Genomic DNA, 22,610 nt, shown 5'->3' on the forward strand with positions numbered 1-22,610 from the left:
AGATATACTTCAACTACCTTGGCACCAAAGCCTGGGTCTCCAGATGTTGTTGGGACTTCCACTCACAGAACTCCAACCTCTGGCAAGAGCTCCAGGGGGCTGGAGTCCAAAGATGTCGGAGGACCCAAATGTGGGAATCACAGAACTAAATAAAAACAAGCCCAGCTGCATCAGACAGACCAAGATTAGAGACATGTTTCTGTAGGTCAGTCATTCTTGTGGCACACCAGGACACTCTGAACTTAGAATGTGGAAGTCCCAGGAGTGAGGAGGACAAATCAGCTCTTCTCCAGAAGAGATCATTGCTCACCCTGGGCAACAGGTCCCAGTGTTCTTTGTTTCTCATTTCTTCCTGCACTTCATGGATGCGTTTTAGGGATTCCAAACTCTCGTCCAGCAAGAATGTTGTATCGTTGATCAACATATTGATATAGCGGACAAACTGCTTGCCCGAGCTGGAAGTTCAGGAGAAAGAGAGAAAAACTACAGGTGAGATGGATTTTCTGTTCCCAACAAAACAAGAGTAGAAAGACTGAACTTGGGGTAAGTGGCCAGACTGCAATGGGAGACAGGGGTGCAAATCTAGTCAGATATCTGTCTTTCTCAGCTTGTTTCCCTATTTACAAAACAAGAATAAAGAATCTACTCCCACTGGACTGCTGTTATGAGGAATGTACCAAGACAAAGAGGCATTTGTATGCCAACAGTTGCTCCATAATACATAAGGGTCAGCTCCAACCCTAGTCTACCTATTGCTCCAGCGCCACACTAATTCTTTTCAAGGCTACAAGGATAATGCAACTTTGAGAGAGGGCATTTTGCAGGTTGCACCAGACTGGAAAATAACTCACTTGAACTCTTCCATGAAAGTGCCGTGATGAGCAATATTCTGCCAAAGGCTTTTGAAGATGGTGCTGATGTGGTAGCGGATTGTGAATTTGTCATAGAACTCACTAGTGGCACCAGTGTGCTCAACATCTGGAAACGGGGACAAAAAGAAATCAAATTTAGGCCTTAAAATTAGAACTGGAGGGAAGTCCAAAACTGACCCATTCCACCAGCAAGCCAAACCAATAGGGCAGAGGTAGGGGCCTTGGCCTTCCAAATGGTTTTGCATTTCAGATCATAGCAATCCCAGTCAAAATAAAGGACTGTAGAAGTTGTAGTCCAAAACATCTGAAGAGCTAGACTCTGCGGCAGCAGTAGGAAAATGTGCAGAAAGAACATCCAGGGGAGGAGGAACAGCCACAACCACTGGCTAGAGCTCTCAAAATGGTGCTGCATGTTTGTGTCTGCATGTATGTGCAGAGAATTAAGAAGTTTTATACTATCTCCTATGAGCTTTCAATTGAAATGCAGTGTGTATATGTGTGCCTTCAAGTACCAAGATTAATATAAAACTGTAACAAATCCACACACATATGTCAACAGAAGCGAGCAAACAACATGGAGAATAAATCTGAGAAATGCTTTTTGAGCACTATACCAAAAAACTGAGTATTTTAAAGTAACAGAACAAAAATACAGGACTGACCCAGCCACTATAAATGAATATGAGAGGGAGGTGAGGCAACTGCGTCACACAAATGTAGGATTTTGTGAAAGCAGCAATATGTTGTTTGTTATTGTTGTATTAGGCTGGGGAGGATGTGTAGGGACCACCTGAAAGACTAACATATTTATTTCAATGTAAGCTTCCAGGGGACACAGTCCACTTCCTCAGATACACTCCATGTGTCGAGGAAACCTTTTAGAGGATGTTGAATGAATGTTGGGAGACAGCGAGGATCTGACCTGTATAAAACTTCATCAGTGAAGGAACAAGCAACTTGGTGGAGAGCGGATGGTTCTCAATCATCTCAAAGAACTTCTGCGTCCGTGGCTGGACAGCCGGGTTTGTCATGAACATCACTTCCACCAGCTTGGCCACCAGGTAAGGGTTTCGGATGTAGTTCTGGTTGCACAGCATCACAACAAGGAACGTCACTACGTCCTGAGTGCAGGGCTCATAAAGTACCTGAGGTGAGTATCTGAAAACGGGGAGAAGGAAAGAAAGATATAGGAACCATATAAAAGGTAACGCCAACTTAAGGAATGGAATGTGGCAGAAGTAGCATTCTTCTGTGGTAACTTAATGGCAGCTCCATCTTACTTGTAATATTTGAACAAACACATTAAGACTTGCTCTGTCCTTTATACTCCTTAAAAAAGAGCAAGCGTTTCTCTCAGAACTATATTTTTTCTTTTTCTTTTTACTTACTGTACAATAAAAAATAAGAACTCTGCAACATCTTCCACATAAAATTCAGGCAACGCTGCAAACACCTTCGGGACATCAGGGTTTAAAGGCAATTTGATGCTGTGGACAGGAAGGCAAACAAGAAAGAAATTATTTAAACAGTGAGAATTAGGAGGCAGAAGACTCTCTGGATTTTTGCCTATGGAACCCTGCAAGTGCCATGCATGTCTATGCCATGCATATTTGTTTGTCTGTCTGTCTTCAAGTCGCCTGTTGACTTATCATAGGTGCGCATACATTCTCATACACAAAAGTAAAATAAATACTTGTGTGTCGTTTGTATGTGTCTTCAAGTCATCTCTTGACTTATGACAACCCCAAGCATTTCACAATGCTTTCTTAGGCAATGAAGACTGCCACACTCTCTCAGCCTCAGAGGAAGGCCATGGCAATTAAAATCACACACATCTGTGTATAATGGTCTGAGAGGGGTACACTTTTCTCAGCCCCAATTTCCCACCAGAGGTATCAAAATACAACTTTCCTCTTCCTCCAGACAACAACTGGAAAACTGTACTGGGGGCCTTCCACATGAAATACTGGCTCCCTATTAAACATGACATTTTGTACTTAAGTCAGACTATAAATGCTTCTTGAAGGACTTTCCTACAATCTGTAAACTAAGAACAAGGGATGCGAATTGGGATGTTGCGAATGCCATCCTAATGCCAAGTTACTTTCCTTCCCATAACTGCAGGATGGACATCTACTCATAGCTGGGTTCTGATATCCTATTAATCTGATACAGCACTCAGCCCTATATTCAGTCAGTTTCCTGGCTCACCTAGCTGAATATCAACCCAGTAGGTCACAGCAGAGGTAAAGGGAAGGTGGGAAGCCACTAGCATTTTGGAAAAGGACAGGGAGATCTGAGAGAGCTACTTACTCAGGGCAGGCAGGGTCAAGGATCCGAAGCAAGAGCTGAATCACCATGCTGTAGAAATTCAGGCACCTCCGCAAGAAATTTTCATCTAAGAGGCCAGCATCCGCACAAGCTTTACACCGCACTAGCTTCTACAGAAGAAAGATGCAAGACCAGAGTTAAGCAAAAGCACAAACCCAGATACAACAAATCGACTCCCTGCATCAAACGCAGCCTATTGCATGTTCAAACAGCAAATGTTCAAGACGGAAGAGCAAAAGTTTCAGGTAGCCTCACTTTGGATATATGCCTGGTCAGAAGTAGGTGTGAAACTAAATAGGCACATCCACACATCATAATAAGCTATCATTTTGGCTAACCATGGTTTACAGTCTAAACCACAAATTGTCCCACAAGTGACTAAACCAACTGTGACTTTCCAGTCTCTGTTCCATTTCTCCCTTCCTGTTTCAGGACAAGCAACTGGAAAAAACAGGCAAGGAAAAGGCAACATTTCTGGGTTCACAGGGTTCCATGTTCTGACATAATGATAAACCACAGTTTAAACAAGTCAGAACTCATAAGCTAATAATAAATCTTTTGTTTCTAGTTATGGTTTGCACAGGATTAACAAATCACAGGTTATTAGCAGAAGTGGTCTCACACTTTGCGGTAAGGACGAATTTGACAAAGCAGCCCATGACTGGCAACACAGAATGAGCAGTCAGTGAGCGTTTGGGCAAGATGAGCTCTGCTGAATTAGAATGTGGGACTCTCCGCTAAGCGTTCTGATCACTGTCATTTCTATTCATTAGCTAATGCTACAACTTCCTTTCCTCCATCTTCTGCTATTCTGTGTCTATAAGTAGAGCATGGGAATAGGGGAGCATAGCAAGTTGCTATTAGCAAGTATGCTCCAAACCCCCTGCTTGAACTTCATCTGGTGCATTCCTGAGAAAATACAGCCTTGAAGCTGACCAACATCCTAACTCATCCAACGGCGCTTGTTCAAGATGGAGCTCTTTCATGTTTGGCCACAATTTTTCCTACTCATTTCAATCAAGGGAAGTTAAAAGACATGGCAGTGATATGCTATTTGGAGGGAGGCTGTCTTTGTTCTAATGCTGATTGTTCAGGCTGCTGCTTCCAACTCAATTTATAGTTAAGCCCCCAAGCAACTCATTTCAGCATGCACAAACCTCTTCGCCTTGTATCCACACCGACTTCTACAGTTCAGTACTTAAATGTCAATGGATAAAAATTTATAGGATTCAACATCTGTAGAACAAACTGTAGTTATAAAAAAATAATGTAATGAATTCATTGTGTGGTCACAGACCATTAAAATATAAGACATCCATCATATTTACAATACTGAACAATTACCTCTAGAAACACTACCAAACAAGCCTTCCAGTAAGCAACCAGCAAGTTGGCAAGCAGTTGGCTATGGGCGCTTTCAAGCATTTGTAGAAATATGAACAAAGCTGCCTTTACAGAAAGGTTAAGATGGGGCACTGTCTGCTGCCTTCCAGATGCTCTGGACCATGAGTACCAGAATCCTTAAGCACTGTTTATGATGACCAGAATTTATTGGGTGTTGTAGTCCGTAACATCTAGAAGGCACCAGGTTGACTGGTTATTGCCTAGATGTAATTACAAACCTTGAGCTGTGTTTTGCAGCGTTTCAGCATTTCTCGATGCCTCGTGGCCAAAGGGGAATCCTTCCATTGGCTTTCATTATTTTTCAAATCCTCCACAGTTCTGTTTTTAAAAAAACACACAAAAGAAAATGCAGTGAAGGTAACAACAAAGGCATCGGAGGCAAATAACTAAAAGGGGGGATGCATTTATCATGAAATGATAGAAAAATGGTACATGCCCAGAGGAAGAAATGCAGGAAGGTTTGGGTTTGGAAACCAATTCCTGTAAGGGACAGTTCCTGGGCACATTTAGGCTTTAGAAGATAAGACAACCATGAAGGGCATGAGTGCTGCTGTCACATATCAGATGGGCTGTCACACAGGGCACTGACCGACTGATAGATTAGCATGCTTATAATTTGTTTTATTTTGTTGTTGTTGTGTGCTTGCAAGTTGTTTCTGACTCATGGTAACCCTAAGGTGCACCTTATCATGGGAGTTTTCTTGGTAAGTTTCTTCAGAGAGGGTTTGCCTTTGCCATCCTCTGAGGATGAGGGAGTGTGATTTGCCTAAGGTCCCGTAGTGGGTTTCCATGGCTGAGCCGGGACTTGAACCCTGGTGTCCCAGTGTCCTAGCCCAACGCTTAAAACACTAAACTAAACTGGCTCTTTTTATATCCCACCCTGTATCAGCTCTGTGATCTGTAGCTTAATGCAGGGTTTCAGATCCTCAGAATTGTTCCATGTATAAGGAACTAAATGCTGTGGACAAACAGGAAATCAGTGGAAACTACGGAATAATTAAGTAACCTAATTTTTCTCCTTCATCTATCCCTTTTCTTGCAAGCAACTCTACCAGCCCTCAATGTCTACTTCTCCCACAACTCTTGCTTGAATTGGCTGCTGGTACCCCACTCCAAGGTTCTCTGTGACACTGTGCACAGCACCACTCCAAGCCCACACTTGTCAAGTTATGCCAGCAATGACTCAAGCCACCTCAGACCCTCACTGAACAATGGGGCTATTGGCAGCCTCATTGAAAATCCTGGCACAGCTCTCCAAAAAGACAATGCCCACAGAGGTTGAGATCATAGGCAAAAGGGCAGCCTCCTCCCTCCCACAGTCATCTGGATTCACCCTACCAGCCACATGCCAGGTTCATCTGGCTTCACAAAAGGTCCCCTGCCTGCATCAACAATGTCCATAAAGATGCAAGTTTAGAAACTCCAAGAGGCAAAAGGAAAGAGTGGAGGGATTGCAGCTGAATGACAACACAGCACCTGCTCAGCAGGCAGCCCTGGTTGAATCCTTGGCATTTCAAGTTAGGGTTAGGAAAGCATCTTGCCTGAAACCAGGGAGCAATGTTGATGCTCAGTGTGGATGACACTGGGCAAGAAGGACCAACTGTCTGTCTCAGATAGTTCCTGTCTTCCTAACAGCATCTGCAGCTTTTACTGTACTTGTATTTAAAATGAAGTGTCTGACTGATCAAGGAACCTTGAAATATCGACAACTCCAGAGCAAAGGGATCTTGCAGCACCTCTGAGACAGGGAAACACTGCATTAAGGGTCTCCTTTTATTCTGAACTCCAAATTTTTGCTCTGGAAAAGTAAAATCATATTTCCAATAGTGCAACAGTGTGACTTTTTACCTGTTCAGCTCCCGGATGGCCCTCAGTCTGCGGATGTACCGGCGGCAGCTTGGTAGGATGGAGAGGTGGTGGGCATGGAGGGTCAGGAAGAAGCATTCAGTTGGGAATTTTGGCTCAGAAAAAACAGAAAGATCCCTAGCTGGGGAAACCAAGGGAGGAAAATAAAAACAAAAAGTCAGGTGGTGAGAGTGCTTTTTAACCCACTAGACCAAAGGTAGGCAATCTGATGTATTCTCCGTGATGAAAAAAGATTCAACTGTCTGTCCAGTTGTTGTATAAGACACAAACTGGAAGTGAGGCCAACCTTTTCTTTGTCTGACATAGCAGAATGTGAAGGACTATTTCTATTTAACTGCTGGGACCAGAGGCTCAATGTTTCTGCCATCTAAACAACAGACAATGGAAACTTCTAACTATGGTGCAAGTGACAAGTGGAATTAATGGAGGTAAAACATCATGCACACATGTATTGCGTCCACCTAAACCGAGGCACTGGAATGAAGAAAGCTTTTGGGGTAGGGATGTACACCAGGAATGGATTTTGGTATTGACAAAACACATGACCTCAGCTCAGTTCTGGTAGTGAAAATGAATTCCTTGGCTCAGGTTCAGAGGCACCCAATTTAATCTGTGTTGTGCCTGGCATTGGCTAGCAAATTCTAGAAGGTTCTTACCCCAGCCCAGATCATTGGGGCAAGATGTTAAGAAAACTCAGACCTAAAATACTATTCATGCATATGCCAATGAAGGAGCAGTTAAAGACGACAACAACTGTCTGTAACTCACACAGCTCAGCCATCCAGCTGCCAACATCCTCCATGGTGGCTTTCACTCGCGTTTCATCTGCCGGGAGCACGATGCGACACCGAGGGTGAAAGATGTAAGAAGGATCTACTGTCTCCAGCTTGATCTTTGTGCTCAGCTGCTGCAGTACCCACAGAAAGTTGAGCATAAAGCCATCTGTAGACACCAGCCGGTCATCTGTCTGAGAACCCAAGAAAGGACAGAACTATCATAATACAGAAACTTGGAGAAAGAAGGTGGACTTTTCAGAATATTAATTTTCACCCCAATGAACATGGTTGACTACAAAGACCTGGAGCATGTGTGGCCCTTGAGACCAATGCTCCTCAAAGAGATGGTCCACAGACCTGAGCCAGTCTTTAAGGTATTCTTTGCATTACACACCATCCCTTTTCAGATTTCTTCAGAAGGCAGTGGAGAAGCACAGAAAGAAAGAGTTGGTTGTCTGACAAAGGCTTGGAGCATGAAGGATTTACAAAAGGTGATAAAGACAGTTGGCTCATTCATAGCTTGAGAAAGCCACCACTGGAAGTCCCAACTCTAAAATTCCCCATGCTGGCTGAGCAATGCTGGGAGTTTTAGTTTTCTTTAATGAGTAGTATTTCCAAGCTCTAGCATCACTAAAAGCTAGACTGAGGTGCTGTTTGGGATTGAGAAGAATGTGGCTGGAGCAACAGAAGGAAGCAAGGAAGAGCCACTACCAAATGTATTTGAGTAGAGCTGACAAAACAAGATGAGAAAAGAATAAACTTTGGATTGTAGCAGTTGGCCACTTCAAACTGAGGACTAGAAGCCAGGCTGCAGGAGATCAATCCAGCTGCAAAGTGGAGAGGGCTGTGGTGATCATAACAACATGAGACTTCAACAAGGGCAGAATTCTAAGTAGACTGCAGAGGAGATGCCAGAACATGAAGCATTCATGATAGCACTGGACTAGTGGGTGCATTTTTACCTGCATCTGGGCCTTCTTCATGTTGGCATTGACCACAGCTGCCATGTAGCTCAGAGCTGCCTCCCGGGTTTCTCCATTTAGTAAGATACTATGTAGAATCTTGAACAGCTCTTGCTGAAATTTTGTGCAAGCAGAAGTATAAGTAGTCATACTTACAGTGTCAGGTTCCACCGCAAAGAAATGACCGTAGAGGAGGCCTTTGCATGGCTGAGCATGGCAATCACCTTATTAGTGCCCAAATGGCTAACCAACTTTCTTTGAACTTAAGGAAAAATATAACTCCTCACAAATTAGATTTGAGGGGAAATATAGAGCTGTGAATGTTGAATAATCATCTAAATTAATCATTAAAAAATATTAACTGCAATGTCCCTGATTACTCAGGCAACATATTTATAACGCAGCTATTCTGAAGAAATGTGGGCACACTATAATAGGGACCCACCTAAAAAATAAAGTGGTATGCTCTTTCAAATCTAAACTACTGTTTTAATACATTTATACGTTAGTACACTGCTCAGTTGAAATTAATGATAAAGATTTTTCTCACTGGCTGACAGCTCTTATAAAAACCATGATTTAACTAGCAAATAGTTGAAAAACAGCTTTTTCACTTCAGGACATCTTACCCTGGCAGATTCCAGGTAATGCTGCAAGGACTGGCTGACCACCCGGGTGTTTTCCAGGGTGATGGCAGGTCCGGAGAAATATTTTTCAACTACTCTAGGCTGCCAAAGAGAAAGAAAAAATACATCAGTCAATAACTGTGGCAGGTGGATTCACACTATTCCCTCAAGTGGTACAATGACCACAGAAATTTCATTTGGTAGTTGTTAAGATTTATTGCAGGCCGTTCCATGCCTCCGCACTCCTACACCTTGTTGTTTACACTGCAGCACTGACGAACAAAAGACAACTTTTGCAGTTATTACAGCATTTTTGTGTCACAATCTCTTTCCCAACACTTACATCATCTTCGGCAAAGACAGAGAGACTGAAGAAAGCCCCAAGGTAAGACAGTCTTTGTAGTTCCCGACCCGTACCGGGGCTCAGAGACTTTGGCAGCCACAAAGGCAAAGACACAACCTGCAAAGACAGGAGAGTGGCAGGAATGAAACCAACAGGGATTCTGGATGCTTAAGATTTGTCCTGAGGCCTGGGCTTAGCATTCAGTGCCACCAAATTACAGATACCAACTCTACGAATTAGAATGAATGACAGGGGCTGGCAAGAAGAGGCCACTCACACCGTCTCCCACTTACCAAGCTACACACGGGATGCGATTTCCCAAATTTGATTTCACACAGTTCACCTAAAGCCTAGAGAGAAACAAAGAGGGACAAATGGTTCAGGCACATTTCTGTTACACGCTTCTTGAGTAACAGATGCATCAACTCTGGTCCAACTCTCCACAGTTACAGGAAAGTCTTTAGACCAGGGGTGAAAAAGTAAAGTCTGTGCACTATATAGAGCCCCAAAAGCTCACTTAAGTAGTCTCTAAAACCTCCTGGCAGTCCTTCAACAATGCTCCTTCCCAAAACTGCATTTTAAAGCCAATTTTCAGGCCATATTTTTGTCCACTAATGAACTCCCAGGGTCAGAAAGGGTTATTGGGCTTTCTGCAGAAACACATCTGCAGGATCCTCTAAAGAAGCTGAAAATCAGTCCAAAATGAGAGCCAGAGGTGATGTCATGTCACTTCTAGTGTGCCACAGTACTGTCACCTGTGGAGACATGCTGTGGCAAATCTTCACTTTTAGTATAGTTGCCCACCCCAATATAGACTAACTCACAGCCTTCAGACATCTAGGACAGCACTGGGCTTCTTACAGTGGCCCACTAGATGCTTTCTTTGACCAAATAATGCATTGCAGGGAGCTGGATACCTTTGACCCTGTCAGTTTCTCACTAATCATGTTCTCAATATATGGAAACCCTAGGCTGTGAGTATCAGTTGCTGAGGAACCATGAGAGGTGGGTATTCAAACTTCTAATGCACTTCTAAGAGGTACTGAGGCTTTTAAAAAAAGGCTTCACAACACATTTTGTGAACCAGTTAACACAATTTCTTGCTATGTTTGGTGCCCAGCTACGCAGCCAGCAGAACTCCACAACAGCCATTCCAGAGTCAGTGAGGCCAGTGAATAGATCTCTTTGTCTTCTTGACACCAAAGCCTTTGTCTTACAATTAAGAGTAGAATAGCGTTGGAGGAATGTTGAGAATCCGGAACAAAAAGGACTTTATCAGCATCTTCCAACAGTTCTGACACACAGGGCAGAACAAAATAAAGGGAGCTACAAAAGGAGGGCTGTGGACAATATACCACACATTTTACATCTCCTGCTTTGTGTTACCACACAATGGATAGACCCCACACACAGCCCTTTCGCTAACTCTCCGCAATCCTTCCACTTCCAATTCAATTCCATACTGGGTTGTCTTTTTTGTTAAAGCTCACATTTAACTCCTATGTGCATTGTTTTCAATCAGTTTTCAATCAAGCAGACCGTATAAGTTCAGCATTAAACTGAGCACTGACACAACTGAGTCCATGTTTTTGGGGTGGGGGCTGCATACAGGAAACTAGCTGATCAATGAGACCATGCTAGAATCCCTCCTAATGTACTATGTTTTCAAGCATGTGTATTCCCCATCCACCCTCAGTACTGCAATGGAGCACTTTTTGGCTGGTATGCCAGTTCCTTCACCTACAATCTGGAGTGATACATACACCTTAGGTCTGGCACCTCAGTGATAATGGCACTCAAGCTGACTATATGAATCTGGCCAAATAAATAACAGCAGACCATTACAGAGAGATAAAAAAAAACTGTACTCACCATAAGGGGGTATTTAAAATTGTCGCTATCAAGGGAACATTCTTTCGAAGCAAGAGCCAGGCCTTGTAAAATGGGGATAAATATCTGTTTTAAAAAAGAAGGGGGTGGAGGTGTCATACTTCTTGTGTTTTCCACCTTAGCAGACAATGTCAATTTCTAGAATGTCTCCACTCACACATGGAATGAGCAGAACCAGCTTTAGTGCACCCTTGTGCATTAATGTACCTTCATTTTAATGAAGTTTGCATTATTTTCTTTGTTAGCTAAAGGCACAGTATTAATTCAGACTGCCACACTAAATATCATTCTCCATTAGTATTACAGGCATTCTCCTCCACACAGTGGGCTGCACAGAAGAGTCCAAAGCATCCAGAGAAACTGAGGAACAGCTCCCTTCAGCTGTTAGGAACCAGGACTGGTAACAGAAAACCGACAGATCTCTCACCTGCTTGAACACATCTTCATCTTGATGGGTTGTTCTCATCAGCTCTTGGATGAAGCCAAAAGGGAGATTCCGACAGAGCATGTATGGGACTAGCAATGACTGTTGCTGTAGTGACCTTTGGGTAGAAGAGGAGAAACCAAGATGGAAGACGGAGAAAGGAAACAAAAGGACTCCCTCAAGATGAAGGAAACAAAAGGAAACACTCAAATGGCTGAGTGAACAGAAAGGTGTTCACAGCAGCTAGCAAAGAGAGAGCAGAGAGGGGACCAACCTAGCTTCCCATAGAAGAGAATTCCACAGTTTGAGAGCAACCACCAAGAAGGCTTGTGGAACTGAGAGAAAGCCCTTTCCGAGGATCTTAAAACTTAGGAAGGCTTGCCTCAATTTTAAGTCTTACAGGCTGGATGAGCACTAACATCCTGTTTATCATATAAATCAAATGATGTTAAAGGCACAATGACAACAACAGCAAAACACCCTGCAACTCACCTTGGTTGGGTTAATGACCCTTGGAGCACTAAAGCAGCGTGGGAAATGCACTGAGATCGAATGTTGCTCAGCAACTGGCTCACCATCGGCTGGCTACACATCTAACAGAAACATCACATAGTGAGAAGGAGAATGGCCATGGCAAAATATCTTGACATAATAATGGAGATACGGAAAAGCCAGTCGTGTTGACAAACTACCTTTGGCGCTTTCCTCTCTTCTATCCCCACTCTGTCAAAACACTCAATGAGGTAGTTCAGCATCTCTGTTTCCTTGCACGTCTCAATGGTGAAATGGTCGCTGCACGAGTCAGAAACACTGGCGCCTCCTCCAGAGCCTCCGCCACTTTGGGGAGGAAAAGACAAAGAAAGGAGAAATCAAAACTCAAGCTGAAATTTCCACAGCAGCTACATGGAAGCTGGAAGTCCACCGAATAGGGGCTGTGGATTTGTACCAATGCCACAGGACAAGGCTGCTTAACCATATTAGCTTCCCTCTTGATGGCTATACAGTTGTCACCACTAATACCTTTTTGTCCCTCCAATAAGCTCATGGAGGAATATATGAGTCCCTACTTCCACATTTTCTGGGGGGATGCTCCAGCTGGAGTTCCTGCATTGGGTGGGATGGCCTAGGGGTGCCCTTCCAACTGTTTCTAACTCAGTGAGTCAAAGTTAAAACAACAAGCACAGGTTCCACCATTTTGAACACTATTTCTTCCACCCCCCTTTGCCCATTACTGGAGGAAAAAATCTCAGCCATTCCTCCTGGCATGGAAGTATGGAAAGGGAGAAAACCAGTTTGAACGCAAAGAATTGTTAATATGTATGGTTACTTTTAGGAGACTCTTTTGATGCCAATGGAATCTGATGCAAGTTTCGGAAGGGGCAGAGAAAAGGCAGGAAGATAAATAAAGGCAAATATGTGTTAGTAGTGAAAAGGATTTTAAAGCATCCATCAAAAGCAAGTCACACACTTTCTGAAATACCTGGACCCAAACTGGACACCAGAAAAATCACCATCCTCGTCCTCATCCTCATTTTCTTCATCTGAACTGTCCCCAGACAAGTCAGAGACGGCAAAGAGGAGGGAGAAAGGGTTGTCGTACATACTATCATAACAAAAGCAAAGATGGACCAGTGATTGTGAGACAGATGAACAGGAAAAGAAAGCCGGGGAAGATGCAGAACTCTTATTTTGCCAATATAATTTTCACTGCAAACACACAGCAAGTCAAGTCTGAATGGCTTCAACACCTATTAAAACCATCACTCAGTTAAGGCACTTTGTCACAAGAGGCACTATGGCAAAGGGTTCAAATGCCAATAAAAGAGGAAAGCATTCATACTAGGTTCAACAAAGCAAAGCAGACCTGCCATGGGTCAGGCAGAGAAAGGAATTGCCAGGGCAAGATTTACAAGCAAATAAACTATACCTTAGGGCAACGATGGGTAAAATGCAGCCCTAGAGATGCATTCAGATCCCAAAGCTGTTTTATGCAGCCCTATTCTTGTTATTTACTATTGAGTTGACTTATGGTATGAGAGAGGAATGAGAGACTTCCAAGACACCCTGTTATTAACACAGCACTATTACGGTCTTGCAAACTGAGGGCTATGGCTTCCTTGATAGAGTCCATCCACCTGTAACATGGTCTTCCACTTTTCCTATTGTCTTTCACCTTTCTGAGCATTGTGGTCTCTTCTAATGAGTCATGTCTTCGCATGATATGTCTGAACTACAACAGACTCAGTATAGTCAACTTGGTTTCTAGTTCAGTACTAGCAACAGTACAGAGGCTTCTTGACAAATTCAATGTGTAAGAAAAAGGTGGGTAGTCTCATTCAGGGCAGAAACAGATGGGGTTCGATGAAAGGGAAGCATCAGGCATGAGAAATACCAATCATCAGCAGAGAAGAAAAAGACTACTAGACCTAAAAGTGATAGGTCTATCCAGATACCAAGAATAGGGATAGTTAAGCAGTTGAGACAATGGTCCAAAACTGACAATGCGGAAATAATCCAGTTTGAGACTGCTTTAACTGCCCTGGCTCAGTGCTATGGGGAATCCTGGGAATTGTATTTTATTGTAGCACCAGAACTCTCTTGACAGAGAAGGCTAAAATGTATCACAAAACTACAGAACTAGCATTGAGACCTAGTTAAAAAGGTCTCAAACTGGATTATTTCTGCAGTGTGTTTTGGACCAATGTCTCCCAATCCTCTTCAAGGAAACCAGGACACCATCATGTCCATGCCTCCATTTCTGGCAAACCAAACATGCCTATATTTCCTCCTTCCAACTGCCCTGACAGTTCCCATGACAATACGCAACCAACACCCCAGAAAGCTATGTGATTTGGCAGGCCTCACGTGCAAGTCAGTGTATTAGCTTGGCTCAAACGCAAATTAGAATCGCCACCAGAAAGAACAACTTATTAAAGAGGAAGCTAGTTTAGCCAACGTCTTCTCAAGTTATTTTGAAGCACGCCAAAAGTCACCGCAACCCTGCACAGCACACATTAAACTACGAAGTAGCCCAAAACGGAATACCTAGACGGCGTCCTGCTCAGGAGAGAAGAGTGTCTGCCAAAAGCAGGGAAAACAGGCAGGGCCACAGTGACGGGTCTAATCCGGGAGGCGATGGCCCGCACGCCTGGAGGGCTGATGCTTACAACGGGAGGAGTCGGGGAATGGGAAACGATGGAAGTGCTTGTTGAGACAGGAGGAGCTGGGAAGGTCCAAGGGTGAACCACAGTGTACGGTCGATACCTTGGGGATGAGGGCTGGGCACTTGGTGGGCCAGCTGTTGCGATGTGAGGGCTGGCAGAAAGGGAAGAAACTGGGGTGGGAGCAACTGGGCTGGCAGAAGAAGCAAGAAAGGAGGCCGAAAAAGTTGCAGGGCTTGGGAAACTGAAAACGGGAGCTGGGCTAGTTCCATAGAGACTGAAAGCAATGAAGAGGTTGGGGAAGGGTGAGAAGAGAAAGAAACAGAAAGGAAAATCAGCAACTTAAAATGCAGTGAAGAGAGGGGGAAAAGAGATGCAAAAATAGATAAAGCAATTCAATGTTTCCCCTTTCTGACTATATACCCGTGAATGCAGAAGCTCAGCAATTATTTTTCTCTATAAAGAGTTATTCACCTTAACATTTTATGTATACATCAGGATACTTTCACCACAGGCTAAAGAGAAGGAACCGTTGCCATTTCCATGTGCATTTCTGGTGGAATATACACATGTTCTGGCATGACATTTCCCTGCTTTCATTAGACAAGGGCAAAAGTTTTCAACTTTCCACTACTACACAGAGAATCTAGGGAAGATAGGGGAAACTTAAAAGAGAAGGCCTGGCTGGACCTCTACAGTTCAGAGATGATGGCTCCTCCCAAGCATCCCATTGTCTGATACCTTGCCTGGTTGCAACATTCAGAAAGAGTTCCAGCTCAGCTTCTTCGTGAAGATGTCAATATGGAACACAAGTGGCCACAAAGCTGCACTCACCTTGATAAGGAGCTGGAGCCGAACGACCCAACATTACAGAAGATGGGACTTGTTCCTGGATTAGAACCCATGTTGAGAACCAGACTTCTATCGGGTGACCGAGCTGCTGCTGCGATGGGCTGCGATGTGGCTGTCAAGCTGGCAAAGGGATTTTCTTCCCTCGACTGGGTTGACATCATCAGAACCTCCATCAGGATCTGCCCAATCAAATCTTTAAAGTCCGAAAATACTTACAAAGAAACAGAAAGAACATTATGTGAGTGTCTTCCTTTTGAATTGTAACTCCCAGAATACCCCAAGAGCCATGCAGCCAAGGGGGTTCTGGGAAGTGTATTCCAAAAAAGTGACTTTTCTGCCTTCAGTATGTAGAGTTGCCCACAGAGCTATACAATGAAGGCCTTGCAGATTGCTCTATAGCCAGCAATAGAAAGACTGGTCTTTTCAACAAAGCTCTCTGCTTCTGGAAAACCCTCCCCAGCTCAGTAAGATGTAAAACATATCTAATATCTCATGAACAGTATTTTTTTAAAGACTGTTTCTACTTTATTCTTCAAAAGGTCCTCCAGGAGCCATCCTTCTATCTATAAAGGTGCCAAGTGAAGACACGGCTTCCAGGCAGTAGTCTAGAATGTCTCCATTTTAAAATCTGTGTGTTTAATTTTGGAGCAAGACCAGTGTTGGTTTGCTGTCCTATATTACATTTCTAAATCATATGTTTCATATTCCGTTTTCCTATTTGGCTTTTATGTTTATTGCATGTCACAGAGTTTCTTACCATCTTTTGTGTTCTGCTTAAATTGCTCTGAAAGCGAAGTTAGGAAAATGACATCTCTGTCTCGGTCCTTCCAGGAGACCCGGAAGATCTTGCAGACTAGCTGTAAGGCTTGTTCCTCTGATATTTCTGATCCTGATGGGGGTTCCTTTAACAGTGAATAAAGAAGAAAATGCACGTGGCATTTGGAGAAATTCAGCAAAAACCAACGAAAGGGACTGCAAACATGTGAACCAAAGGAATGTAGTCATTCTGGATGAGTTAGTCTGAAGGAAGGGAACACATTCCCATGTATGTGGAACAGGCTATCCAGTTTGAACAGATGCACTTTAACAGGCAGCAGCGAGCCTGTCGCTGCCTTTTTTAAACCATGGCTTGTTGTGACATCTGAACCCACAACTGTGGTTTGCTCCCTCACTTGCCTGTAACATAAGGCGGCAAGAAGGAGCAGGAGGAAAACAAACCAGAAATGGGGGGCAAATAAATGATAACTACTTTAATTGTCTACACAACAAGGCTCAACTGAAGCAACAAACCATAGCAAACATAAACCACAGTTCAGTGTTATATGTAAACATGGTCAGTAACTGGATGGGCTTGACGCTTGAAATGTGTTGGGTAATTTTTGATAGCTCATTTCCAACTGTGACATGTGCCAAAGACATTGAAACAGAGTAAGTAAACACAGATAAATGAATCAACCTTCATTTCCAGACACAGGCATATACTACTCCAGCAAAGCTAACAGTGAAGTCTCTACAAACTTCTCCCTACCACACATACACTCATTTTAATCACCCACCTTATCAGTAAGGCTCCTTTTCTCCCTTCGGTCACTCTCATCAACTTCCATGTTTTCAATTCCTGAATCTACATCCACCTGGGACATACTGTAAGTAGAATACATCACATTAATTTCTGGACACTTCCAAGGGGTTGCCTCATAAAAACTGCTGAACAGTTTGATGGTTTCTCCTTATTCTTGTGTTCACATATGCTGTTCTCAAGCAACAGGGGAAAGGAAAACACACCTCACCCCCCCCCCCCGCCATGAACAGCATCCCATCCCTTTACATTCTTCCACTTGCTGTGGATGCACTTCATTCCTTCCATCTTGCTTAAATACCTGGACAACTATAACTGCTTTATGCACCAGCCTTGCCCTTCAGAACATGTATTTTAAGCAATCAATTATGTATGTTATGCTTTATGAATAATTCAGATTTTTCACTGGCTTCTCCAATCAGTGCTTTTTTAATTTAAAAAACCCAGTTTTCATTAAGTCATCAGCTTCTATTTTTATCTCCCCTTTTAGATGGAAAATCCTATAATCAATTTCCCCACCTAAAGATACAGTACTTTATCTATAGCATCTTTCCAGAAAAACTGAATCCTTCGAGGAGGGTGATTCTCAAAGTGGGTGGTTTGTCCTCCCAGGGGAGGCAGAAGGATCCAGGGAAGCAATGATGGAAAAAGGAGTTAGTGGGGGTGGCTTCAGTATTGGTGTGTAAGAAAGACAAGACCAGCAGCCTTTAGGACCATCCTGAACACATGATACCAACATACCAAATTAATAAATAAAGCCAGCCAAAACAATATTAAGCTTTTCTAAACAGCTATCTACCTCTGTCAGTTATTTCTGGCTTCAAAGCAAAGGGCCACTTAACTTTTCTGAAACTTCCAAAAGCAACTCTAACATGAGTGTCAATTACACTAAAAATTTTCAGGCCAGGACAAAAAAATGGCACCAAATCCTACTGCGGGTATGAGTGCCAAATGCCCCAAAACAGACTTCCTTGAATGAGAGGCCAGACAGAACTCCATTTACCTTTTCTCACAAGAGACACTGTCAATGTCCATGCTCTGCGACCGCGAGAGGGACTGTGACTGCGTTTCAAGGCTGTTTGATGGAGAGCTACTGAGCGAACTTACTCCTTCGCTGCTCTGACTTCGGTGGGCTACACCTTCAGGAAAGACACCATAAGGGCAGCATTTATTTTTCCGCAACATCTTTTCAAACATATGGACAGACACACAGACACAGAGCAGAATCTACAACAGAAAGTTGTGGTGTAACTTTTCCTCTAACAGAGGTAAGCACATTTTAGCTTTGCAACAAAATCCTGTGGAGTGAGCTAGAACAAGGCAAACAGCCTGGGACTTGGCCATTTGAAAGACCATCTCTTGCCAGGTGAACTTGCCCATACCTCTAATAAAATCTGCCACTGTGCCATCTACTGCTGTTTCCTTCAGGGGGACTAGCTGGTGGCAATATAAGGCATGCCTCGGTAATATTGCTGGTTAAGTTCCAGAACAGCATCGTAAAGGAATTATAGACTGTTTTTCACTTGCCAATGCGTATAAAGGCCTAAAAATGTATTTACAGGCTGAGAATGGTCAACAAAATGGTGCTGGTTGACTTGCTCAATTCAGCCTGGAATCAGCTGATACACGCGCCACTGCCGAACCTGCCCTCCCAAGAGCAAGGCAAGAAGAATAAACCTGAATATAATGGAAGTACTGTATTAACAAAGCACTCTAAAGTGAAGTTGAAGCAAAGTATGCTGATACAAGTCGCAGTGCCCTCTCTTTGAAACTCTGTGTTCTGTTGTTCTCAACAGAAGTCTGAACCAACTGCTAGGAGATGGCTTCTGAAATTAGACTGAGGGCTATATGCAGCCCTCATTTGCCTACCCCTACAATAAAGTGGTTTCACTTCATCCATTCCAATGCAAAGGAATACACAACTTCCTATGCTATCATAAAGCATAGTTTACCTGATGCGCCAATTGGCGAGGTAGCAGGGGTCATGGGGTGGACATTCAGCCCAAGATTATGGGGCACTGCAGGGGATGGTGCTGCTACAGGCGGTCCTGGTGGGTTCTCCCTCTGTGGAGACGTAAGCGGTGTGGTAGGCTGGGAAGATGGCCCGCCAGCGAGCCGGGCAAGGCGCCTTCGACGGATCTGCAAAACGGGGAGGGAAGAAACCAAAACAATCAAACAAACAAGAACACCAGAAGTTAAACTCGTTCTGTTTACTAAGTTTCAGCACCTGAACAAGAATAGAAAAAAAGAAGTAGAACAATTCATAAGATATTGACAGCAAGCCAGGTCAAGCATGTAGCATCAAAGCTACTACTGGAAGATGGAACTGATTGAAAATCAAAACAATTAGTAAAAAGGCAATAACAGTACTCATCCTTTTCTAATCCCTTCAGCAGCAGCCCAGCCTCAAAGCCAAAAGTCTGCTGGAATCACATCATCTCTTCTTCATGGCAGAAGGACAACAAAGAATGCCAAGGCCACTAAGAAAGCCCTGGTATACCGCCCCACTAGATGTGTCTCCAAGAACAGCAGGAACAAGAAGACAACGGTTCCTAAAGATATCACTGTCTAAGCAGACTGAGTGGAGTGAATACCATCTTCCAGATAGGTTAGTCTCTATTCCCATACTCTTACCCCTACACTGGAGTGGGACTCATGCAATCCTCTAGAGGCCGTTGGACTACAACTCCCAACATCTCTCAACACTGGTTAAGCTGCCAGGGCTGATGGCAGATGCAGTCCAATATCTGGAGGGTGGCACTCTGCCCAACCACATACTGACAGCGAACATCTAGCCTTCCAGATGTCATTCAACTACAGCTCCCCAGGCCCACCAATGGTCACACTGGCTAAGGATGAGAGCAAGAAAGTCTGACAACACCTGGAAGGCCTCATGTTCCCCACCTTTCCAGGTCCATGTTTAAGGCTGGCTCCATGGCATTTATGGTATTTTCTCCCTTCTACCCTGTTCTTTGAAATTACTACGGAGGCCAATATGACACTCCTTTCCTTCAAGGGCACCATCCTTCCATTCCATTAAGTCAGCAGACTTCCAAACTCTAGTGATTCCCCACCTGGACTTGCATCCTTTCCCACAGAGATTTCCAAAGAAGCTGATATAGAAGACGTAGAAAACACGCTGGTATGGTGTTGATTCCTCTGCTCAGATGGGGCACTATAATTAGAAATGGTGCAAGGTTCTCCCCATAGCCTTGAGCAACGAGGTCAGTACCATCCTCTTCCTCTAAAGCTTAAGAACTGCTTTCCGAGAAAGCTATTCTCTGTCTTTCTCTGATCCATACACACACATATGCATTTTGCTAACTTGTTTATGCAGAACAGGAATGCACTTCTGCCAAACACTTACTATACCTCAATGCCAAATGATTTTTTTTTAATCTTCAAAGCCCAAGGTTGTGAGCATTTATTGGCCCAAGTGAATTTGCCACATACCTTTAGGGTAAAATACAGCACAACAATTGTAGAAGATCACTGGAAAATGCTAAGTGCAAGTAGAAAACCAATGAGCAAAGACATGTTCATTATGCGTGCACGGTTCTTTCTGAACTGATAACTTGTGATGTTTGGGTTCCCGTGACATGAAGTTATCAATCTCCAGCTTGTTTGCACTCGACTGCCTAGGCTGGTTTTAGTAGCATTATGTTGTGTGAAGTGCTCGAATGGGGTCTGTTGCAACACTTCAGGGAAGGATACAAAAAAATTTGACAATAAAAGCAATACACACAGCAAACCCTCCAGGAACTAAGTAAAAACAGTTAGAAAGTAGTCATCAAATAGTTGGGGACCCAGACATGGGTTATTCTAGCCTGCATTTAAAGAGTTTAATGGCTTAGAATTATGTGGGAAGCTTTAGCTTTTCTTCATAGGCTTTTAAGTCTTTTAATTTGAGACCCTCTCTGCTCCTTCCATGTCACGTACAACTCTTCCTCCATTTCCAATTGCTTCTACTAGCACCAGCATTTCCCTACACACAGCAGGACTGTTGTCACTATGGCTGCTCCTGTAGGATGCCAGGAGCAGGCACTAAGCTGTGTAATGAATGAACCGCAGCGGCAGATGTCTCTGTCCACTGCGACATGCACCGTCTTACAAATAATGTTCACTTGTTCAGACCAAGCCAGGCTAATGGCTTACATTTCTTTGTCTACACTAGTCTTTTTACTTAGTACTGTAATGTCAGTTATAATCATTTATAAGTAGGTTTTATTCTACTTATTACAAAACGTGTGGTTTCTGCTTTCATCTCCCTCCTACTCCCCAAATGGCAAAGACTAGAATGTGTGTGTTTTGTTCACATAGGGTAAAACACTTTGAAGCCCCCTCTTTAGTACGGGTTATATTCACAATTTTGCTTATACAAAACAAAGGCTTATATTTTAAATGTTCATAACTATGCCAAACAATATATGCTAGCTAAATTATGAATGACACGTCAAGCTTCAGCAAAATAAGTTTGTGTTTGATATGGAAGGAAGTATTTGCTAAGAAAGCCCCATGATAGCACTGTCTTGGAGGTGCAGTAAGTTGAAAACAATGTGAAGATACTATCATCAAGTTGAATTTCAACTTATGGCAACCCCTTGAATGAGAGAAATCTAAGTCACCCTTATCATTAACAGCCCTGCTCAAGTTTTGCAGACGGAGCCCTGGCTTCCTTGACTGAGTCCATCCATCTGGAATGCAGTCTTGCTTTTTTCCTACTGTTGTCTATCTTACTAAGCATTATTGTCTTTTCTAGTGAGTCATGTCCTTTTGTGTCATGTCTTTTTATTGTAAGCCTGAGGTCAGGGAACTGTCCAATTGCAATCTGTAAACTGCCCTGAGAGTCTTTGTGGCTGAAAAGTGTGGTATAAGTACTCTAAATAAAATAAAATGCCTTCTCAATGCTCAGACTGCAGATTTATTCAACTCACTCCTATTGGTAGTAGGCCTGTATGGAGATAGGAAACCAGGTGCCCTCCTCCTTACAACTTCCACAATTTCGTACTGTCATAATGGCAGATCAAGCTGTAGTCCAAAGTATCAGGAAGACATGAGATTGCTACCCGCTTCAGATTCAGACTTTCCTCAGTGCACTGTTTTAACCAAAGGCATTAGGGATTAAACCTTCCAGCATGCAAATAGATGCTGCTCTCTTCCATTAAGAAATGGTTTGTCTTTCTTAATGCTAACACATACATGAAAAGCCTTGTAACTTAAACCACTATATTAGAGACCCACATTAGAGCCAAAATTCAAGGCACATCCAGCTAGTGCTTGCAAAGGTTTCCATCACAGTGGCCCAAAGGGAGCATAAGCTGGTATGCAAAACAGCTAAGGATGAGGAAGTTTCTCATTCCCTAAATGTTTTTGTTTGCTCTTATGAATGCTGCATTCTGCTCCGCCCTGGTATTTTATCCAAGCTTATTAAGTATTTATTTGTCACCTCCCAATCCACCAGGACTTCTGAAGCCTGTTCCATTTTTGCACATCCTTCAACTCACAAGGGAGGTCCAACCTGAAA

General features: G+C 43.3%; 1 protein-coding gene across 2 annotated transcripts in view; it reads right to left on the minus strand.

Annotated features, from left to right (window-relative positions):
• Positions 1-22,610, minus strand: part of UBE4B (ubiquitination factor E4B) — a 37,812-nt gene that overhangs the window by 6,556 nt on the left and 8,646 nt on the right. Inside the window, exons 2-24 of one of the 2 annotated variants that reach the window (XM_042478277.1) lie at positions 19,039-19,225; positions 18,090-18,225; positions 17,064-17,151; positions 16,265-16,409; positions 15,490-15,718; positions 14,540-14,932; positions 12,975-13,097; positions 12,187-12,331; positions 11,987-12,087; positions 11,498-11,612; positions 11,053-11,136; positions 9,474-9,530; positions 9,181-9,297; positions 8,841-8,939; positions 8,212-8,325; positions 7,242-7,440; positions 6,456-6,594; positions 4,826-4,925; positions 3,186-3,313; positions 2,261-2,359; positions 1,795-2,030; positions 852-978; positions 311-455 (exon numbers count right to left, since the gene is read on the minus strand). In XM_042478277.1, the coding sequence (XP_042334211.1) occupies positions 311-455; positions 852-978; positions 1,795-2,030; positions 2,261-2,359; positions 3,186-3,313; positions 4,826-4,925; positions 6,456-6,594; positions 7,242-7,440; positions 8,212-8,325; positions 8,841-8,939; positions 9,181-9,297; positions 9,474-9,530; positions 11,053-11,136; positions 11,498-11,612; positions 11,987-12,087; positions 12,187-12,331; positions 12,975-13,097; positions 14,540-14,932; positions 15,490-15,718; positions 16,265-16,409; positions 17,064-17,151; positions 18,090-18,225; positions 19,039-19,225 (3,306 nt within the window). The remainder of the gene's footprint in view (positions 1-310; positions 456-851; positions 979-1,794; positions 2,031-2,260; positions 2,360-3,185; positions 3,314-4,825; positions 4,926-6,455; positions 6,595-7,241; positions 7,441-8,211; positions 8,326-8,840; positions 8,940-9,180; positions 9,298-9,473; positions 9,531-11,052; positions 11,137-11,497; positions 11,613-11,986; positions 12,088-12,186; positions 12,332-12,974; positions 13,098-14,539; positions 14,933-15,489; positions 15,719-16,264; positions 16,410-17,063; positions 17,152-18,089; positions 18,226-19,038; positions 19,226-22,610) is intronic. The other variant, XM_042478278.1, reaches the window with a different exon arrangement.

Source organism: Sceloporus undulatus, chromosome 7 (assembly GCF_019175285.1).
Source record: "Sceloporus undulatus isolate JIND9_A2432 ecotype Alabama chromosome 7, SceUnd_v1.1, whole genome shotgun sequence".
NCBI lineage: Eukaryota > Metazoa > Chordata > Lepidosauria > Squamata > Phrynosomatidae > Sceloporus > Sceloporus undulatus.